General features: G+C 34.6%; 1 protein-coding gene across 3 annotated transcripts; it reads right to left on the bottom strand.

Moving 5' to 3' along the window:
• Positions 1 to 5,537: 5,537 nt before the first annotated feature.
• Positions 5,538 to 14,125, bottom strand: LOC128226602 (uncharacterized). Of its 3 annotated transcripts, none has more exons than XM_052936557.1 (3): positions 13,975 to 14,125; positions 7,991 to 8,207; positions 5,538 to 7,098 (listed from the first exon to the last, which is right to left on the bottom strand). In XM_052936557.1, the coding sequence occupies exons 2-3, from the start codon at positions 8,180 to 8,182 to the stop codon at positions 6,178 to 6,180; spliced, it is 1,113 nt and encodes a 370-aa protein (XP_052792517.1). In that variant the 5' UTR covers positions 8,183 to 8,207; positions 13,975 to 14,125; the 3' UTR covers positions 5,538 to 6,177. The 3 variants fall into 3 exon arrangements, with proteins under 3 accessions (XP_052792517.1, XP_052792520.1, XP_052792519.1); XM_052936560.1 differs by lacking the exon at positions 13,975 to 14,125 and adding an exon at positions 13,788 to 13,806; XM_052936559.1 differs by lacking the exon at positions 13,975 to 14,125 and adding an exon at positions 11,823 to 11,881.
• Positions 14,126 to 20,729: the final 6,604 nt, after the last annotated feature.

The following is a 20,729-nucleotide window of genomic DNA, read 5'->3' as shown; positions in this document are numbered from 1 at the left end:
ATTCTGTTCAATTAAACGAGCACAAACCATCAACTTTGTTTGATAATAGTCCTCAAGTAATGTGCGCCCATCACAAGCATAAAGGCGTTACACTGAGTGATGATGGTACTTGGCATCACTATATTAACAATATTATTAATTCTGATAGAAAAATATTGGTTCTATGCATGCCTTAAAATATAAAAGCATCGTAAAACCCGAAATCAAATATATGTATCCTACCTAAGACCAACGCTTGAATACGCTTCAGTGGTCTTGGATAATTGTTCAATATATGTAAAAGAAACATAAGAAAAATTCCAATACAAAGCTGCACGAATTGTAACTGGACTCACTTGTTTAGTATTAATTGCTTTACTTAATAGGGAAATAGGATGGGTTTCATTGGCCGACAGAAGAGAAATGCAAACCCTAATTTTAGTATACAAGCATATTCACGGTGAATTGCCTACGTACTTACCAGAAAGTTTTCCACCTATTGTAAGCGATTCTAATCCTTATAATTTGAGAAGCAATGAAAGTTTCGTAACAACGAATAGACGTTTAGAAATATACAACCGCTCAACGTTATCGTCGACCTTGTCATAATGGAAATCGCTTGATACTAATATAAGGAAATCACCATCTCACCAATCACCAAATCGTTCATTGAACCGTCTTTTTATCTTGATGGGGAACGTTACTTTTCTGTGTATCTTTTCTGTGTATCTTTTCTGTGTATCATGCGAGACTAAGAAAAAAAAGACGGACTAAGTCCGTCTTGTTTAACAATCACGTTGGAGACCGTTATGTTCACATTGTAAAGTAATCGAAGATTTTGAACATTTCTTCTTCCGTTGTGCACTATTCACAGAGCAACGAATAAATCGTTTCGGTCTTGACAGCTTTTCCGACGATCAAAATGCCTGTTTCTTCAGAGAAGTCATCCAAAATACCAAAAATACCAAACGTTTTAAGAAAATCAGAAGCAGGAGCACTCTTCGCTGCCCCTTTCTTCTTTCAATATTTCCTTTTCTTGCATCTTTTACTTAAAGACTTTAAAAGATAAACAGATAAAAAATGTTCTCTGATTTAAACATTACTATCTTACTTGAAAAAAACACACCTTTGCTTCGTAACAAGTTTGATGTTTTGTGAGAGGGCCGTAACTGATGTCGGTATAACTCGTGGCCCAATCCCTTTGCATGTTCGATAACTAATCATTTGTCTCAATTTGTTACATTGTATTTACATTCATGCAATAAACTATTATTAAAGAAGACCCTTCACTCATGTCAACTATTGTAACTTCGCGCATGCGCAGAATGATCTTTAAAAACTCGACCACTTAACCAAGTCACGTTATAGAATATCATGTGATTGTTAACATCAATATGCGTTAAATAGTATTCACCATCCATCATTTCTTAAGACGTTTACGAGTTGAGAACGTAAACAATGCTGATGAAAAAACTTAGTGTTTCTTTAGAGGCAGTTTAAATCTTAACATGTGCAGTATTTATATTGCATTTCCTAGGAGAGTTAATATTCTCGTATTCACAAGCTTACTAAACGCCAGCTTTGCCTCTTATTGGTGTTGCAAAGAAAATGAACTGTCATCACTTCCGTGGTGCAGCTGTGTCTTTTGTTTACTTGCACACATGTGAGAATGACTTATATTCTATCTTTTATTTTTATTAAATGGGCATAAATTGTATTTCGAAAAACGGAGAATGTGATACCTTGTAAAAAAAACATTTATTTCAGGGTGGCTAATATTTCGTTTCAATAGTGTGCCAAATGTGGTGCGGTGCCAGTAGCTTTTTCCCCGTTTCAGGCTTGTGCTTATTTTAATACCTGCTAGCATTTCAACAGCACTTCGGTGCAAAGAAACACCGTAAGAACATTCTGGAAAATGCAAATAGAAATGTTATGTATAGAACTGACGCTGACACACATCAAGCCTTACATGCTCCTCTTCAAAAGAAAATATGCACATATTTATTAACGTAATGGTGCAAGATACAATATACATGATAGAATAATCTTTATTTAAAGTCGGGTATATTCTACCAAGAAACATTAGCTCAATGAGCTATTTTCCGACATGAATAACAAACAAACATAACATATTAAAAACATAACAATAAGCTTGTAATAAGGACATAATGCTGAATAGGAGTGGTGGCTCTGACGAGTATGATTTGCGCTGGAAATTAGCTAAAATGATAAAAAGCCTTTGGAGGGAATACTGATGAATGCCATTTTTATGTTATGCTTGTTTTGCCTATCCCAAAATCAGCCGGTTGTGTGCCGGTATATTTTGCCATAAACTTCGTCTCCTCCCAGACCCCAAATTCTTAAAATTAATACAAGCATTGTGTCTTTTTGGAACAGTCATAGAAAGGGACTTGACACAGTTTCTTTTCTTCTGGTTGTCAGAAATAAGCCTTTTTTGTTAACCTTTGAAAACCCCAATCTGTAATGAACCAACAGTTATAATACGTTATGTGTATTTTGGTTAAAATTTTACATATATAAATAAGGCAACATTTTTTTTTCATTTTCAGTTACGAAACTAAGTAACAGTGCAAAATGATATATCAGAGAAATCATGAATGGACTTCGGGTCTGAAAGGGGTAGTTCAAAAGGAAACATATACCGGCACACAGCCTATTGTTTTCACGAACGTTTTAACTTTATTACGTTTTAACTTTGTTATGCCCATTATGTTACAGTTTATTACATTGAGGAAAAACGATGTCTATGTTGTATGTTTATTCCAAAAGCCAGTATCATAAACGAGACTTGAAATACATCAATGATTACGTCACAAAGAGTATTGCAGTCATTTAGTGGCCGATACTAACAAACACGGATAACAAATAACAATACAATCGCACACAAAGATATAAAGAACATAAAAAGCACTACGATCACTTCACAAGTTTACACAGAACTTACCGATAGTTGATCAGTTGGTCTTTGCCCATTCATCGTCTCTCTTACTCTGTGCGTATTGGCTTTCTTCTACTGCAACATTACTAATATTGAACTAGATAGAGGTCGTGACTCTTTTATATAATTCATTCAATACTTAGCTAGATAATTAGAAATATGTCTTTAAACTGGAGTATACATGTACACTGTCATGTTCACAAAATATCACCAAAACGTAAACAAAGAAATGCTTATTTGCAACACATTTGAAATGCAAAAGATGCATAGATACAAAATATCATTTTCGTTTTTTGAAATTATTGAATTAGACGAAAATATTCCCTCGATTAGTTCAATTCGATAGGTGGCCAATTAGTTCTGCATGAGGATTTCGTGCTTTTACAGTTGAGTGTCCATTCAGCCTTTGGACCGGCTGTTGAACAGACGTGTTTTTATTGTCGGTTAATTATCTACACGATGAAAAATGTGTGGCCTGATGATACATTTCTTATAGTGTTATATTATAGTCTTTACCTGTAAAAGGCTTATTACAGAACATTGAAAGATTCCGAACTTGTACAAATTGTCATTTATGGTCTTTTAGGTAAGGAATCGGTAAAAATATGGTAGCAAATTCTAACTGAAGTGAACCGCCTATCATTAGCTGTGCAAACTAGTGTCACGCCTTATTTGGGATTTAAGGAATGTAAACATTTATGTATGAAAACAGTCAATTATAAAGATCTGAGAATGCATCTAACGTTTCTTGAAAACGATAGCTGGATGATTAAATTTGATATCCATTCAGCTTACCATTTCTCAGATATTTGGTATACCTATACTCAGTATTGAATTTCATAGTTTTCTTACCAAGATAAAGAATGGAGTGCTACAATACAGTTACGGTCCTTCCCTTTGGATAATAGGTAGCCGCTTGATTTGTTCACAAAATTCACTCGTCCTCTTATCAGAAAATGACGTGGTATGGGTAAGAAAGTTATCATGTTTTTGGATAATGGCTTTGGCACTGATTATAGAATCTAGAGCACATAAAGGTTGTAGCATGACATCAAACAAGATTTGCTTGATTCTGGTTTAATCCTAAAGCTGGTTATCGTTGTTGGAGCCTGTAAAAGTGCTAGAGTCGTTAGAAGCTGTTTAAAGATTTTAAAAAAATACAGTATTCCTGATCGAGTAGAAAGCCTTTTCTTCACTTATTTTTTGAAGGGGACTCACAGGGTACCTGTGTATAAGCTAGTTTTATTTGTCAAATCATGTCAATTGAAATTTATTGGTCCAGTTGCGCAAATAATGATTCATTATTTGAGTATGGATGTTTCAAAGGCTCTAACATGGAATTCCTACATTAAATTTTCAGACGTAGGGTAGGCACCAGTTGTATTTTTGAGGAAAAAAAACATTGAATCATTGAATATTTAGCAGCTTGCTCAACCGCTGCATGTTCTAAGATTGTGATGCATTTGGAGTTTCGTATGCTGAGTTTGAAGTAATACTGTTAACAATGATATCTCAGGGTATGTGGTCACCTGCGGAGGCTACCTGGTCCTCTACCTGGAGTGAGATGTGTGTATGTTTAGAGTCATGCAATCATTTGAAGTCATAGTTCGTGCTTATCACATGGATGTATACAGAAAGCCTGTGGGGGCGTGACAACTGTAGCGCTTGCCTTCAACAGGCCGGTATCGGCTTGTTGGTGCTGTTAATGTGTTTAAACACATGGTGCTACTGCTGTGGCTAACATTTGTATCCCTGATAGGATGATTAAATGTCATAGTCGCTGATTGAGTGAGAATGCAAAGGATGGTTATGTTAAAGGTTCTGTAGATGAAAGGCTGAAAGTATCAAAATCATAGGGTTTGTAATACTTTGGATATTATCGGTATCAGCCCGTGTCTTTATTTCAGCTATCGGTTGCATTTCCAAGGTCTTTTAGCAATATGTTCTTTTGATGTTTCATCACAATATGAATTGTAAGTGACACATAATTTTCGTCGTTTGAAATTATTGAATTAAACGAACATTATTGTCCCTAGATACGTTCAATTTTATAGGTGTCGAATGAGATTTGCGCGAAGAGTTCGTGCTTTCGTGCGTTGAGTGACCATTCAGCATTTAGAGCGTTGAGCAGACGTGGCTTCATTGGCTGATTATAATAAGCTTAAAGTACTCTGGTTATCTTGATATGTTTATTGATGATTAAATGTTTTAAAGACGTGTTAAAGAAAAATGTGCTGGTATAAAATATTGTATTTATCAATTTGGTACTAAAAATGTATAGTTAACAAAATGATTATGTTTATCTTATGCTTATGCATAGGTTGTCCACAGGTTTCCTTTTGGCTAGTGTATTAAAATGATTGCATTGATTTATAGTCATAACTGGATAAAAATTGACTTAACTTTGACCAAATCAAAGATATGTACCAGTTTTATACAATTGCCTGCTGTTATTTAACTTCTTTTACATCTTTTTCTGGTTAGTTTCATATTTCGATTTGAAAAGAAACACAAAAATACCATAAAAAATCAGCACTTAGTATCTAACAAATGCTAAATGGGGATTGTTGAATTATTGTCAATAAACATAGAAAATAGCATGATTATTATCGTCTTTATATTTTAAAACCATTGCAAGAAACACAACTCAATATAATTGTAATTTTGGCGCATAACTATAACTAGTGTCCAGTTAACTATCTACATATATCACATTAAGCCATAAATGACCCTCATTTTAACCCCTTAAAGCATTGATTACCTTCTTGCCAGCTAGTGAAAAAAACACATCATAATACACAATTCATTAATTATTCTAAAAACCGTATGTAAAATCATTTTAGATTTGCTTTATATCAAAAAACTACATTTAAGAGTAAAAAATACAGTTGAATTTGTACATAAACGAAAAATAAAAAGTTATACATAACAACAATTGGTCATTCTCCAGTTGTCAACTAAACACTCGTTTAACCAATACTATCAATATACATTTTGAAAACAAGTATAATGGTCGCATAGTTCAAGTGACTAAATGAAAAAACCAAGCCAATTGGCGACTATTGTTAATATCGATTGTTAGTTACATTTAGATGCCTTGTTAAAATGATTTTGAGATCAAATTGTGGATGGCAAAAAAGCAAGACTTTCTGGGACAATACATATATGCAAGTAAAACAGCAAGTTCATTAATGAATGTATTACCCCAATATTGTCATTGAAACAATGATGTATCGATTTTACTGAACAGAATATATTTCTTTCACCTTGCAGCAATGGCAAAGGAATTTCCGGCATGACTTTCTAAAATTCACCATGAATTTAAAATACACAATAGGATTTGTCACATTATTGACGGCGAAGGAACGAAAGAATATGTTGTAAAACACAATAGATGCTGACGTCATATCCTGTGTAAAATTCTTGTTAAATTGCGTGATCACAATAATAGTCAGATGTGGGATAAAAGAACAAATAAATATCACGGTTACTGCAAAGAACATCTTAGTCATTTCATCAGAAATCTTGTCTGCATCACATTTCTGTTTAACACTTTTTCGTCCGTTTGTTCGACTATCAGTAGTAGACTTTGGAGCTTGTCTTCCGTTCTTTAGCGAACAAGTAGGAGACGATTCGTTACTTGTGAACGATCGCATCGATGCTCTCCTAAAAGTCTTGTGCCATTTTAGCCTCCGTCCTATTTTTACGTACATAACAATCAAAACCCCTAAACAAATCACCGTTAACAAAAGCTGGAAAACAAAGTAGAGCTTTGCCAACAGATCATCGTCTAAATGATCCTGTACAAAACACTCTGTTCCCGTCATGTTAAAAACTCCAGTGCGAACAGTTCTATTACCGTAGACCAGTACCGCAGGAGCTGCGATACCACCTCCAACGAAACACGCGATGCAGCATATTACGTTCGTCCTCTTTATAGACGTTTTCGGGCCAAGTTTTCCAAGCGTTCGTTGTCGTTCCACAGCGATAAATACGAGAATGAAGACGGCGGTACACACGAGGAAAACGTGCATAAAGCGAACGCTTTGACAAAGAGCCTCGGACGGGAACTGATATGGTCGGTACATGCTGACTAAGAGAATGGGTATTCCTAAGCCACTCGCTACTAAGTCGATGACTGCCAGCCATAGAATGTACACCTAAAAATAGAAAGCATGATTAAGTTATTGATATTTGTGCACATGAAATTAAAAATACACGATAAGTTAATGGCGTATGTACACATGAAATAAAACATGGGTAAGTTAATGGAGTATGTACACATGAACTAAAACAGGGGTAAGTTAATTGCGTATGAACACATGAAATAAAAAAACATGGGTAAGTTTATGGCGTTTGCACACATGAAATAAAAGAATGGTATGTTACTGGCGTTGTACATATAAACTAAATGGTATGTTAATGGCGTATGTGTAATTATTGCTTTGTGTACACACAAACTAAGAACACAATGGTAAAAAAACATAAGAAAGCATTCATTTTTGGTACTTAAATGGATAAATCACTCATGAACAAGGAAAATATGGTTAATGGATTGGTTTATGTACACATAATAGCAGAAACCATGGTTTTTAAAATATTTAATGAAAAAACAACATACAAGTTTGGACGGACAGTCATACAGGCAGACGGACGGAGAGGAAGGTTGCTATAAGGCACCCGTACAACACCCTTATAAACGATCAGTGAGCTGTTAAACAAGTCTATTGAAAAGATGATAACCCCGATGCCAAGATGTAATGTGTCCGTATAGAAATAGTAACCGCTTTTGATCATATACACTTTAAAAATATCATAAAGCAGAAAAAATAGCGTCAGTTTATTTTTTTACCAGTAATTTCCCATAAGCGGCATAAAATCCGACGTGTTCCTGAACTAAACAACGTTTAACGACGTCATTACAGGTGAAATACCTTAAGTAACATTATCAAAATGTCTGTCGATGTTCTAAACAGCATATGAATTGGTCATGGCACATATTTCAATAAAATCTTATAGAATTGTGGTTCTCAATACAATCAGAACCTATACCTTTTGTAATGACGAAGCAGATGGAATATAGACAATCAGCACTGCAGCGTTGCCAACAACACCAATCACCATGAGAACGGTGAAGATGACTATGGCTGGTATGTGCAGTAAGACTAGGTCGTTATTCAGTTGTGTCAAGGTCACATTTGGAGAATAGCCATCACGCCATGATACCGGTATTGTTGAAAACATGGTTTCAAGGTTAGACCTTTGATATCTGGAATTAGATAAACAAATAATTGTTATGCTGAATAAATTTAGAATGCACTTAGCCAATTACCTTGTATTTAAGGCCGGAACAGAGTACAAAATCAAAAGGCTTCTAGCAAATATAAACATCTTGTTATAAATGTGTAGCAAATAGTTGACTTTCTGTAGTACTTGATAGAATATACTGAGAAAAGCAATTAATTGAAGGAATCTTTATTTATATACGGTAACTGTTAACATCTGGATGCTCTTGGAATCTCTGAACACAAAGACCGTTCGCATATGTAATATCTAACACATATATCGGCAGCTGGTTACATCAATAGTGCAAGTATTCTGGGGCTCGGTAGCTGGTTACATAAATGATACCATTTCCTCGGAGCTAGGAAGCTGGTTGCATTAATAATGTCATTATTCTAGAAGCGCAGTAACTGGTTACATCAATAGTGACATTTAGTTTGAATCTTAGTCGCTGGTTATATCAATGAGGCCATCGCTCTAGGAGCTAGGTAGCTGGTAACATCAATGATGCCATTATTCTTGAAGCTCGGTAGCTGGTCTTACTAATTGTGGCCATTCTGGGTTACATCACTGGAGACATAATTTCGGGAGCTAGGTAGCTGTTTATAGTAATGTTGATATCATTCTAAAAAACAGGTAGCTGGTAACATTCAAAGGTGACATCAATCTGCGAGATAGCTAGCTGGTTACATCAATGGTGTCATGAATGAAATCATAAAAATGCTGCTTTGTTGACATAAACAAAACAATAATATTTTCCTCACTTATGTATTTCGCAGCTTTACGTCCGAGCCCCTGGAGCAATTTTGATTTTGCTATATTAGGTATCATTGTAATACAATAACGGTTTATTCAAGAACATACGAATCTACCGCGGATGTAGACTGAGTTGGTAAGTTGTATAATTATAATATGTTAATGTTATTTGTGGACCGTGAATTATGACTTTTATGTTAATACAAAACAATAAAGAATATGACACCAAAATAATGGATAAAAGTATAAATGTATGAAAGTCAGAGCCTCTGACGTACAACTTGCACTGTTTAAGAGTGCTTAGGAACACCCTAAAAGTTTCGGGTAAAATATATGGGATAAATGTCCTCACAATGGGCCGTTTGAATTCCTTTACATTTCACAAAAAAGAACTAAATGAAACTGTAATTTTTAATAGATTTCAAGGTCAATCATTATAGTATTGACATGATTGCAGTGTATATATTGTCGTGTGGATGACGAAAGGGCATTCCGCAAAGAGATTATTGGTAGTAAAAAACGATTGCGAGAAGTGTTGCGATACATTCCAGGTCATCTTGATCTACGTTTGTTCTATTATCCCAGAATGCCGGTCTAGAGTGAACCTACATTTCCGTAGTGCATTAATGCGTTTCCATGCCTTCTTTTGATAATGGTAATGTGTTCGTGTCAAGTACCAGACGATGATAAAGTGACACCTAAATGTTTATGGTATTCTACTTCTTGTATAATTGCGTTATTCATATGAATTTGTGGGTGATTGGGTTTCATATGTTTACGTGAGATTCTGTCTTTGAAGTGTTAAAGGTAACTATCCACAGGTTGGCCCATAAGATGATTTTTTTCAAAATCAGAATTCACTGTATTAGCAGCCTCAATGGGATTATCAACTACAATGTACAGTGTCGTATCGTCAGCAGCAATCTTATCTATAATCGTATTTCGTCGCCGATATCGTTTATATAAATGAGGAATAGCAATTGATCTAAAATGGAACCTTAGGAAACTCTCGCCGAGATGGAAACTGTGTCTGAAAATGATCCTGAAAGGACAAGACACTGTTTTCGCTCTAATAAATAGTTCTCAAACCATGAGAGAGGACGCCTTGCTTTGCAACTTAAATAAAATACCACTATGCCAGACTCTATCAAAATCTTTGGAATTAGCACAGCACAGAATACTTACATTATTTATTTTCCTTCATTACGTGCTTGACAGAATGAGTTATACATGATCACTAGTTGGTGGACAGTCGAATCTTTTGGAACAAAACCAGATTGGAGAGTCGCTATAACATTGTTTTGATTGAAAAAGTTGAAAATATGTTTATGAATAATGCGTTCAATGATCTTACTAAGAACGCTCAGCAGGGAAATGGGTCTGTAGTTGCTGACGTCCTAAGGGTCGTTCTTTTTAAACATTGCACTGACATGAGCATGTTTCCATTGGCGAGGAAACTTCCCTGTGCGAAACGTGTAATCCAATAGATTTACAAGCGGGTTCGACATCATTTGAGAATTCCTTTACGACAACACCATTAATTAGTCAGGACAACTTTAGAATACGAGGGAAAACTTCAAGTGGAGTCATTTCACTAGAAGATAGGGTATATGAGTTGGGGTTAATTGTGAAGGAAGGAACGTGGTGATTTGTACTATTGAGACTGCTTTATATTTGGAAGAAAGTGTTTAGAATGTTTGCTTTGTCGAAAGTGTCTTCATATAGCTTATTGTTGTGTCCCAGAGACGTAATGCTGCGTGCTAACTTCTGTGTAACGGTGTTCTATAATGAGTTTCTAGAATTCTTTGGATTGGTTTGATGGGTCATGCAGTGCTTCTGCAAGTTTGTTAAAGTGATCTTGAATTGCCATATAAGTGTGATTGTTTGGTTTCGTATGCGTTTGTTGTTGGACACGTCCTTTCCTTCTGCGAATTCGATTTACGGATTTCATCATGGAACCAAGGAGGATCTGATGTTCGAGCAGAATTGGTGATCTTTTCGTATCTAAGAAAGCAGTAAATAGTACAATGGTAGTGACAAAAATGATCCAAGAAAAGTTCGCCTACGCTACAGAAGAAATTTATGTCAGGAGATGATTTCAAAAATACAAGTGATTGAGAATGTTCTGTGACGCGAGTGGCAACTTCAGTCACAGTTGTGACAAGCCATATTGTGTATAAATACTATCAATCTTTTATTTTGAGAGTTGCTTGAAACAATCGGGAATAAGATCACCACCAGTACCCAGTAAATCTGTTATACCTGTATCAACTGGGAGACCTATGGAGTCACCAATACTAGATAAAACTGCTGTACTAGCATTTTGAGGACGATAGAAGGACCCACAAAGTAGATGTTTCTACCTAAAAATACCTTCTAATCAAATGCATTCTATACATATAACCCAAAGATCAGGTCGGCACAAGGCAGAAATACCCGTTTCAACCTAGACCAAAACTCCTCCGTGACTGTCAGTAGGGCGGTCCTTCCTGTACAGTTACATATAGGTTGGGTAAGGAAGACCTTCGGAAGATATACAATTAGTTTACAAAGTTTCGGTGAACACTATAAAGTCAATATGAATGAGTTAACAGAATAATATAACAGTATACCATTGGTGGATATATAATGTCAACACATTTAAATGCATGATTGCTGCTTCAAATCTGTCATAATGGTCTAGGTTCTGTAACGATTTTTAAGCTTTAAAAACAAGCTAGATCGCATATCAGTGAATAAATATAAAACGGCATTATACAATACCTCGCGCTCTTAAGTTTGCATTGATTTTGTGTTTAATTACCATACACATTTAAACAAAATATTTAAAGCATACATAACTTACAATACGAAATGTGAAGTCCCTATAATGCGACTTCATATAGGAAACAAAACAAGTTAAAGCATACATAACTTACAATACGAAATGTGAAGTCCCTATAATGCGACTTCATATAGGAAACAAAACCAGTTAGTCATAGGGAATTTGCTAGTTACAATTTGCTGGTTTATTGCGAAATGGAAACCGAAGCTAAATAAATTGACTGTTCAGTTACACCGCTGTCCTTCATAGTTGTCCTTATATCAAGTTACAAGGAAGCTAAAAGCGTGGAAGTTGCGTATGTTGGAATACACTTTAAAACTATTTCATGGAAAACAGAAGTGAAGCAATAAAGGGCTAGGTTGAAACAAAAATACCACGTTACATAAAACATGGACTCGTAATTGTATTGAATTCAAATATTTTATTTCTGTAGTATAATCTTTATTTAACAGCACTGTTAATATCGTTTAAATTACGACATTGTAGTATAAATGGAATGTTGTATTCGTCGTATCAATTTCATCATAGTATCAACGGTATCGTTATTATAATACTACCGTAGTATTATAGTATTTATAAGTGATTACGTATTACTAAAATACTCGTTGCATTGACTTTATCGCACTACTAGTATTATCGTTGTAAAATGTTATCGCAGCATTAATTTTATCGTATTTCTCATGTTATTGTAACATTAATATTATCGTAGCACTAATTTCATCGTTGTATTAATATTATAGATGAAAATAGTTTGTTTCAGTGTATGATCGTAATGTTTTTCATCTAGTGAGCATTACATGTTATTGTTACATGTAAATGTATTTTTAATTCAGTTATTCACTGTATTATAATCTTTTCCATTGTAAGGCCACCTAGATAAGTATATGTTACCCCACGATATTATTAGAATGTTTTCATCAGGGTTTGTTAAGAATGTTCTATAATGCTCTGTTTATTCCCTGTATAAACATTTTAGAATGAACACGATTCTTATATACCTTGAAGAAATGTTATTGAGGGTTTTGGTAGTATGTCCTGGAAAAAGTCGGCCACAAACAAACATTTACTTCATTTTTATTACGTGCATAAAATCATATAAAATATCATCCTATCAATATTTAGCAGAAAGATTGGTGCCATTATTCTATGCTTACTCGTATAAGTGAAAACAATCAGCGGTTGTGTTAGTTGTTTCTTAATTCTGTACTTTACGTTTTATAATCTAGTTCATCTGCATGTTTCTTCTGTAATATTTTAAGCATGTTTGTTTAGAACCTTCTAGATTTCGTATCAGTCAATTTTCAGAAATTTAGAATATAGAGGATATTTGTTGATTTCAGTGTAAGATCGTATTTTATTTCACGAGTGTTATAGAACAACATATTTCCTATGGTCACGAGTATGAATACTGACCAGTTTACTACACCGCCATTTATAAAATAAGTATGAAAGGTCTAACGTGTTAGCAAAACAATTGCGGAAACACACTGGGTATTTTTTTTTCATGATACATGGGTATTGAGTCATTCCTCACTGTCAGAGACCAGTCTGATTCGCTTGGAGACTGATTGTTTTCTAGGTAAAGAGTGAAGACCACATAAAACCATAACGTGTTATCATAATATCAATGTTATTGTGTAATGATATTATTCAGTGTTATTGGAAAAATAATAATATGGCTTTAGTTGCAATAATTAAAACGATAGGATTTGATCATCTGACGATCTACTTAAATGTTGTAAAATAAATCATATCCTCATGTGAAAATACACTACAGTTGTGAAAGTTCAGAACGTTAATAATCAATAACAACGACACGATCGGAATATTGAGTATGTAAACATGAGTTCAAACATTACTGTGTCATTACAACAGGAGGATATCATTTTAATTGCATATGAATTATACATTTCTGCTTATGAATGTAGCATTGTTCACCAAAATGCTAAAAGTAAATCATGCTTGGGCACAATGTTTACGGTTTACCTTCAAGGGCATTCCTTGTATCGAATAACACAATTAAACCATGAACACGGCGGGGTTTATGAGTTAAGTGTAAACTGTTATTTCATAAATAAGCTACTTTAAACGAATGTTTGAAATGAATGTTAAATAACTGAAATAATATAAACGTATGATAGTAACATAATGTTATTACAATAGTCAATCTTACGTTTGTATTCCCTCTTTAAACTCCACAATCAACGCAATGAACAGCGATACAAAGAACGCACTCAGTGTGTGATATATTATTACATTTTGAAGCTGTGCTTCCTTGTTTGAAGTGCATAAGGCTTGGCTAATGATATTGTTATTTTCTCATTCTCAAAATAGTTAAGACACATAGCAAAGACCAGCACACAAAGAGGTATAGTCGGTTTAAAAAGTCTACCGACCTTATGTTTGTAAGCTGTATGTCTTGCCGACTAAAACCTTGGTTTTATATATTAAGATATGTTCATATTTTAAACGATTCATAGTAAGCAATCAGTTATACATGGTATAACTCTTGGCGTTTATCTTATTATGAAATTAATAAAGCATGAACTCTTTCATGTTAAATAAAGAAAAGAAAGTCTCAGTGCGTGTATATTTAAGATAAGGTAGGCCGCAATTTGAAAAATGTTGTTGACAATCGACCAAGCGGATAACTTTGTTCTCAAATATCTCCACTTAACCTTTTTAAATGAGCTCTTTAATATTTTCAACTTTCGCTTGAATGCTTACACAATCCGGTATAGTTATTATTTTGTTGCACAACACCTGTAAGATATTTATTTATCTGCTCTGTCGTTTCGCACGATCGAACCCAGCTATCCATATAAACATTTCATATCTTGTCATTACCATGATTTCTCTATAGTTTTTGTTATTTCTATGTTTATAAAATTTATTTCTAACTTTAATGCACGCAGTCTTTTCAAACTGTTCGAGAAGCTTGTTTTTTTTAATTTGACATGTTTATGTCCTCCTTAAAGGCGATATGCAGTATGTATGTGAAACCTTAATATGCGTTATTCAAATCAATAGATTCCACACTATGTGAAACATATCTGATGAAATACATGATAATGTACAAATTATAAAGGCAGTATATGCAAATAAATAAATAAATATTCGAAATAGTATAATAGTATACCAATATACGTTTGTAGATGAATAACAACGATCGACGTATGTATATGTTCCATGTTGCATACACTATAACTCGTATACAACTAATTAGACATACACGTATTTAACATATTTCTACTAAAACAATTAAAGCTACATGGACATGCGCAATAGCCGACAAATTTCAAATGACTTTGATGAAACGCATAAAGTCAAAATCCAGCAAACTCAGCAGATTCTGAATGAGAGACACATTACGTACAAAACAACACAGACACATCGTACAAATCAACTCACACAGCGTACAAATCAACACACACAGCGTACAAAACAACACACACAGCGTACAAATCAACACACACAGCGTACAAATCAACACACACAGCGTACAAATCAACTCACACAGCGTACAAATCAACACACACAGCGTACAAATCAACACAAATAACGTACAAATTAACTAATACAACATACACATCGATAAACACAGCGTACAAATCAACTTACGCAATGTATAAATCAACAGAAACAACTTACAAATTAACACAGACATACTACGTACAGAACAACTAAGACATACCACATACAAAACAACAGAGGCATACCACATACAAAACAACTAAGGCATACCACATACAAAACAACTAAGACATACCACATACAAAACAACTAAGGCATACCACATACAAAACAACACATGCATAGCACATACATAACGACACAGACGTAGTACATACAAAACAACACAGACGTAGTACATACAAAACAACACAGACGTAGCACATACAAAACAACACAGACGTAGCACATACAAAACAACAGAGACGTACCAAATACAAAACAACACAGACGTAGCACATACAAATCTTTGTGCGTTTGGGTATAAAACCTCACACTTACTCCAACATGTATAATATAAAACAAGTCATATCAACTCATGAAGTTACTTCAAGTACTTAACTACCAGATACAAACATCATCTACAAACGATTATTTCCGGTATAGCAGACGATAGATATGAAAGTAAAGTGATATAGATAATAATCAACAATAATATCTAAAACATATAAGAAAGAAGTAAACACCAAACAAAATTAATTTGGCCTCAATTGGAAAATGCTATAATTCATACAAACCTCCCTTATTTGAGGTAAGAATGCACGGAGTGGTCCTTACAATTCGTGGGCTTTGTGCAATACGGTTTCAACTCAGTGTAGTAGAAAAGCGAAGCGTTACAACAGTATTGCGCTAAGCCCTCGAGTTGTGTGTAACCCAGCACGGAAATGCACTCAATTGTAAAGTAAATGTTTGTACCTCAGTAGTTATATTAGCAATACGGTAAAGTAGTTCATTATTTGGCGGCATTTATCTCCATAAAGATTAACCAATATAACAGCTAATGTGTGCATGACGTACAGCTGTGAAATCATGTATCTCGGCTGTCCTGCTTCTCACTACTCAGTATAAAACGGTGTATATCGGGAACATGTTCAGCAAGTTAAATTTTCATAACTAGAAGTATTTGACAATAAAAAATAGGATTCGCATTATTTTTGTATCCAAATCTCCGAGAACATTCGTTGACCGTTTTATTCGAGAAAGAAATAATCGAAGAGTGCAGATCCTGGAAATACCTTGTACACGTCATTCGAAATTAGCGTCTAAGAATAGACTTTCTAGTTAAAGTGTGTGTTTTATTTTCATTGGAAAACAAGCACAGTTTTTCAAACGTTTTTAAATCACTTAAGTTGTTTCGGTAAATTGTATTCAAATCGTGAGGAAAGTGTTTAGCTATCAATTAACTGAAAAACTACGATTGTAAGCACATATTATGAGTTCTAACATTCATTTCGTTCATTTAAGACACATTTGAAACTTAAGTTTAAAATGTAACCTGAAAGCAAGTCACACAACATTCTTAACGCGACCAGTTTCTGTTAGGTTATTTATAAAATAATGGACATGAACTTGTTTGACTCTTAAATCGGTTAATCAGTGCGAACACGTCGACATAGCATACTGCGTGTCTACTGTGCTCCGGCTGAGTTAATATATTAAATATGGGAAAACATTTAAACACAGCTTTCAACTACAGTTACATCCGCCTCTACCTGCGTTTTGTATTGAGGAGTAACAAATATGTTAATAGTCCATTACATGAATGTAAAAGACGCCTCGAGGATACCGAGCCGTGTATATGTGCAAAAACCATCAGGATCGTTCTTCATTGCAAGATTGTAAAATACTGCGCACTTCCCTGCAGAAGCAAATTATAAAGAGCATTTCTAGTTGGTCTACGTGTGCAATTAAATTGCGATATATCTTTTGAATGATCTATCGTAAATTTGATGAAGCATTGCTTTATTCCTGGAAATTACAATATTAATTGAGCCTCCGAGTGTTGATATGGTATTTATGAAGCTCACGTTATAGACAAAATGTATCAGGCTTCAATTTATGTTGCTTAGTGAGAAATTGGAAGAAAGAAATCACTGAATTTTCGAGATAATTTGAAAAATAGATACAAATCGTCTAAGTAACAGTTTTTATCAATATTATAATGATTTTACATGACAAAATATGTTTTACATATGTAATGCAATTACACGCCAGTTTTCCATAATACTCTTCTTCCGAACATCGGATAGATCTTCATGCCGAAGCTTTGGTACTTGACGATTAGGAACAAAAGAGGTTTTGCGGCCGCGAAGGTCAACTTGCTCTGCGGCCCAAGGGCGGCACATGCGCGTCGACGATCAGTACGCTGCAGTGCCTAGCTACAAACCGCGATTGTCTTCAGGCACTTGTCCTAAAATATGGCTCGATTCTGTAGGTCGAGGGCAGATGTCACCAGAAGGGCACATGCTTCTAGTGTCTCCATAGTGCTACCACTGCAAGGTAATGGCTGCACTTCCGGCCGTAGGAGTAGATAGTCGCAACGGACGAAAAACGTGGTCCAATTCCGTCCAGTCAGCTTACCTCGAATGGCGTATGACCAGAAACGACCAGAAAAAGCCCTGCCGTTTACTTATTGGACGCCATAAGCACCGGTTTTGAAGAATAAGCGCCCGATAGCAAGTGACGGAAAGGTGGTGTGATCATGGTTGACAAAAGACAGGTCCTTCTTTGCGCCGATCATTCACAGCGCCTCGCTTGATTTTCGTCGTGCTTCTTGACTTTTCCATTTGACCCAAATGACCACATGATTACAGTATTCTCATTTTACTAGCATTGAAGTGGGTCTTTTTATCAAGGTATAATTTCCATCACCTCTTTGATATGTTTTACTTTTCTACGTGAATACGTATATCAAATATAGAAACAAACCGTGGAAGAAAATCAAGGTTAAGTTCTGAATGCCGCAAAACAACGAAGCCGTCTTAGTATGTATTGAACATTCGTAAAACAGTTAAGAAATCTAAAGATTAATGGTAGAGTCGTTAAGATCATGAAATTATTTCCTATATATGCTTAAAAGAAATCGATATGCATCATCTAAAAGAAAATACTTCTGATTGTATTACGCGGAAAAAATGGCATTAGAGAAATGGTAAAGCCTTATTATACCACTAATTGGAAGACCATTAACATTTCTGTGGAATTAATTAGAGAAATCATCATGCATCACGATAAATATAAAAATGAACAGAAAATGTAACGGTTTAGAATCTTGGAGGAAGTACTGATTTACCAGGCATTAGAACCATACATCTGTGATAATGAACGAGTCCTTCCGTTCAACAAAGTCCTGCAATGATATATTTACAAGAATTTATTGGTTTCTTCTGATCTAATATGATGAATGAACTATTCTTAAGTACAAGAAAAACTATCATTGTCTATCATTTAGAATTCAAAATAAGTAAGAGAGTAAATCCTTTATTTAAGTGCTTTATGTAAATGAGATCATGAAAGGTCACTTTTCTGGTGACCTGTATCACGACGAGTTGCGGAGCATGGTATTCCATGAACCATGAAGATAAGCACGAAACAGAGAGCACTTCCGATCAATCTACTTGTTTGCCAATTCGAAGATCATAAATTGTTACAATATCATTAACATGAGCAGCGCGCCAGTACAAAGAAGAAGGCGAATTCGCGATATCGATAGTGATAGTGATTGACCCACGACATTCCCTTGTTAAATGGTCGCGTAACGTATTCAGGAAATGACGATTTGTTTATACTCGTAAAGTAAGGACCGTTTATGTTTGTTATTTTTGTGTTGTGACATTTAATAATGGTTTTTGTAACAGCAACTTGTTTATCTTGCTGAACTATAAAACATATCATTCTAATTTTGCTCAATAAAGTAAATTCTGTAACTTCTTACTTTTTCGATGGAGTATCCTCCCTTGACTTTAAAACACAAAAGTAAGTAACATATTCATGCGCACAAGCCATGTCATATTTGTACATTTGACAGATAGCGGTCAAGTAAAAGCCGAACAATTAAAAGGAATAAATTGTAAGGTATATAATAAATGGAATATTACGATAGGGCGCTATTCTGGTGGCTTACATCACGTCTCGTTCGGTGAGTTTCATATATCCGTCTGCGGTCCCGACGGATACGTGTTTACACACCGAACTCGACGTGATACAGGTCACCATAAAAGGGTCATATCATTATATCCCCTATATACAGAATACAAAATTTCAGTGTGTAAAGTATAGAAGAGATAAAACCTGGTCCGATGGACCATTATGTCAGCATTTTGAAAGGGTTGCAGTAATTTATTTTAAAGCTAAAACAGGCATGTATGATTTTTCAAAAATCATGATTATGTAAGCAAAAGTTGGAACCTTCCAACCATATTCCAACCATAAACTATGAAGAATTTTATGGAACGATATGACTAACATATAATTCTAGAAAAAATCAGTTGATGGTTCCGTAATAGTAAGATAACACTGTAACTATAGACATTTTATCAGATTATAGTATATTAGCAAGGTTCGTTGTGCATCATTTCAACGTATTTAATAACAAAGTATTTTTCCTTATCAAAAGGCATGTACAAGAAATTTAGCAAGCGTATGTTGATAGTCTGACATCTAAAGAAATAGATGCTAACACGGTTAACTAGTATATGCAGAGTCCTCTTGGAAATGATAATTGATGTGTCACTTGAAACGAATAATAAAAGATGCTGTTTGGCCAGTCATTTTTTGCCAATTTCTATTTGTTATTTGTCTTATTTTAAAGGACACTTCATAGGATATGTTTCAAGATTAAGATTCAAGCTCTAAACATAAAGTCGTACATATATAAGTATCTAAATACACGTCTCTTGTTACATGATATTTTTTTTTAATTTTACATAATTGATCACGCGCCATGACAAATATTTGTAAAGAAAAAATTGTAAGTATATAAGTGAAAGACAAAACATAAATAATGAAGTAGGTTATCGTATAAATTAATCATCAATAATAAATATGATCAGCATAAAGCATTAAACACATAGTATGTGCATGAAAATAACAGTTACAGAGACGAGACGAGGTTGAACTGGTATCTTGTACATCCAACAAGACTGATGTTTTTTTAACACAATATTGGGTTTTTGCAATTTACTTTTAGATGATAATGTTATGAAAACTTCCTATATCATGCATTATTTAAACGTTTAATTTTTGGAAATTAACATTTGGAAGTGAGCAATTGCTTATTCAAAATTGGCAAAAGTCAATCGACATGCAGTTGACTAAATGACTGCTTCAAATTGCTGAAACTTTTAATGAGGAACCCTGATTCATTAATTTACCAGATGTTTGAAAGTCATAGGAACGTGTTTGTAAATTCTAATG

Source organism: Mya arenaria, chromosome 3, assembly GCF_026914265.1.
Source record: "Mya arenaria isolate MELC-2E11 chromosome 3, ASM2691426v1".
NCBI classification, from domain to species: domain Eukaryota; kingdom Metazoa; phylum Mollusca; class Bivalvia; order Myida; family Myidae; genus Mya; species Mya arenaria.
Note: the sequence above shows the minus strand (reverse complement) of the source record. Positions and strands in the feature narration are given on the sequence as shown.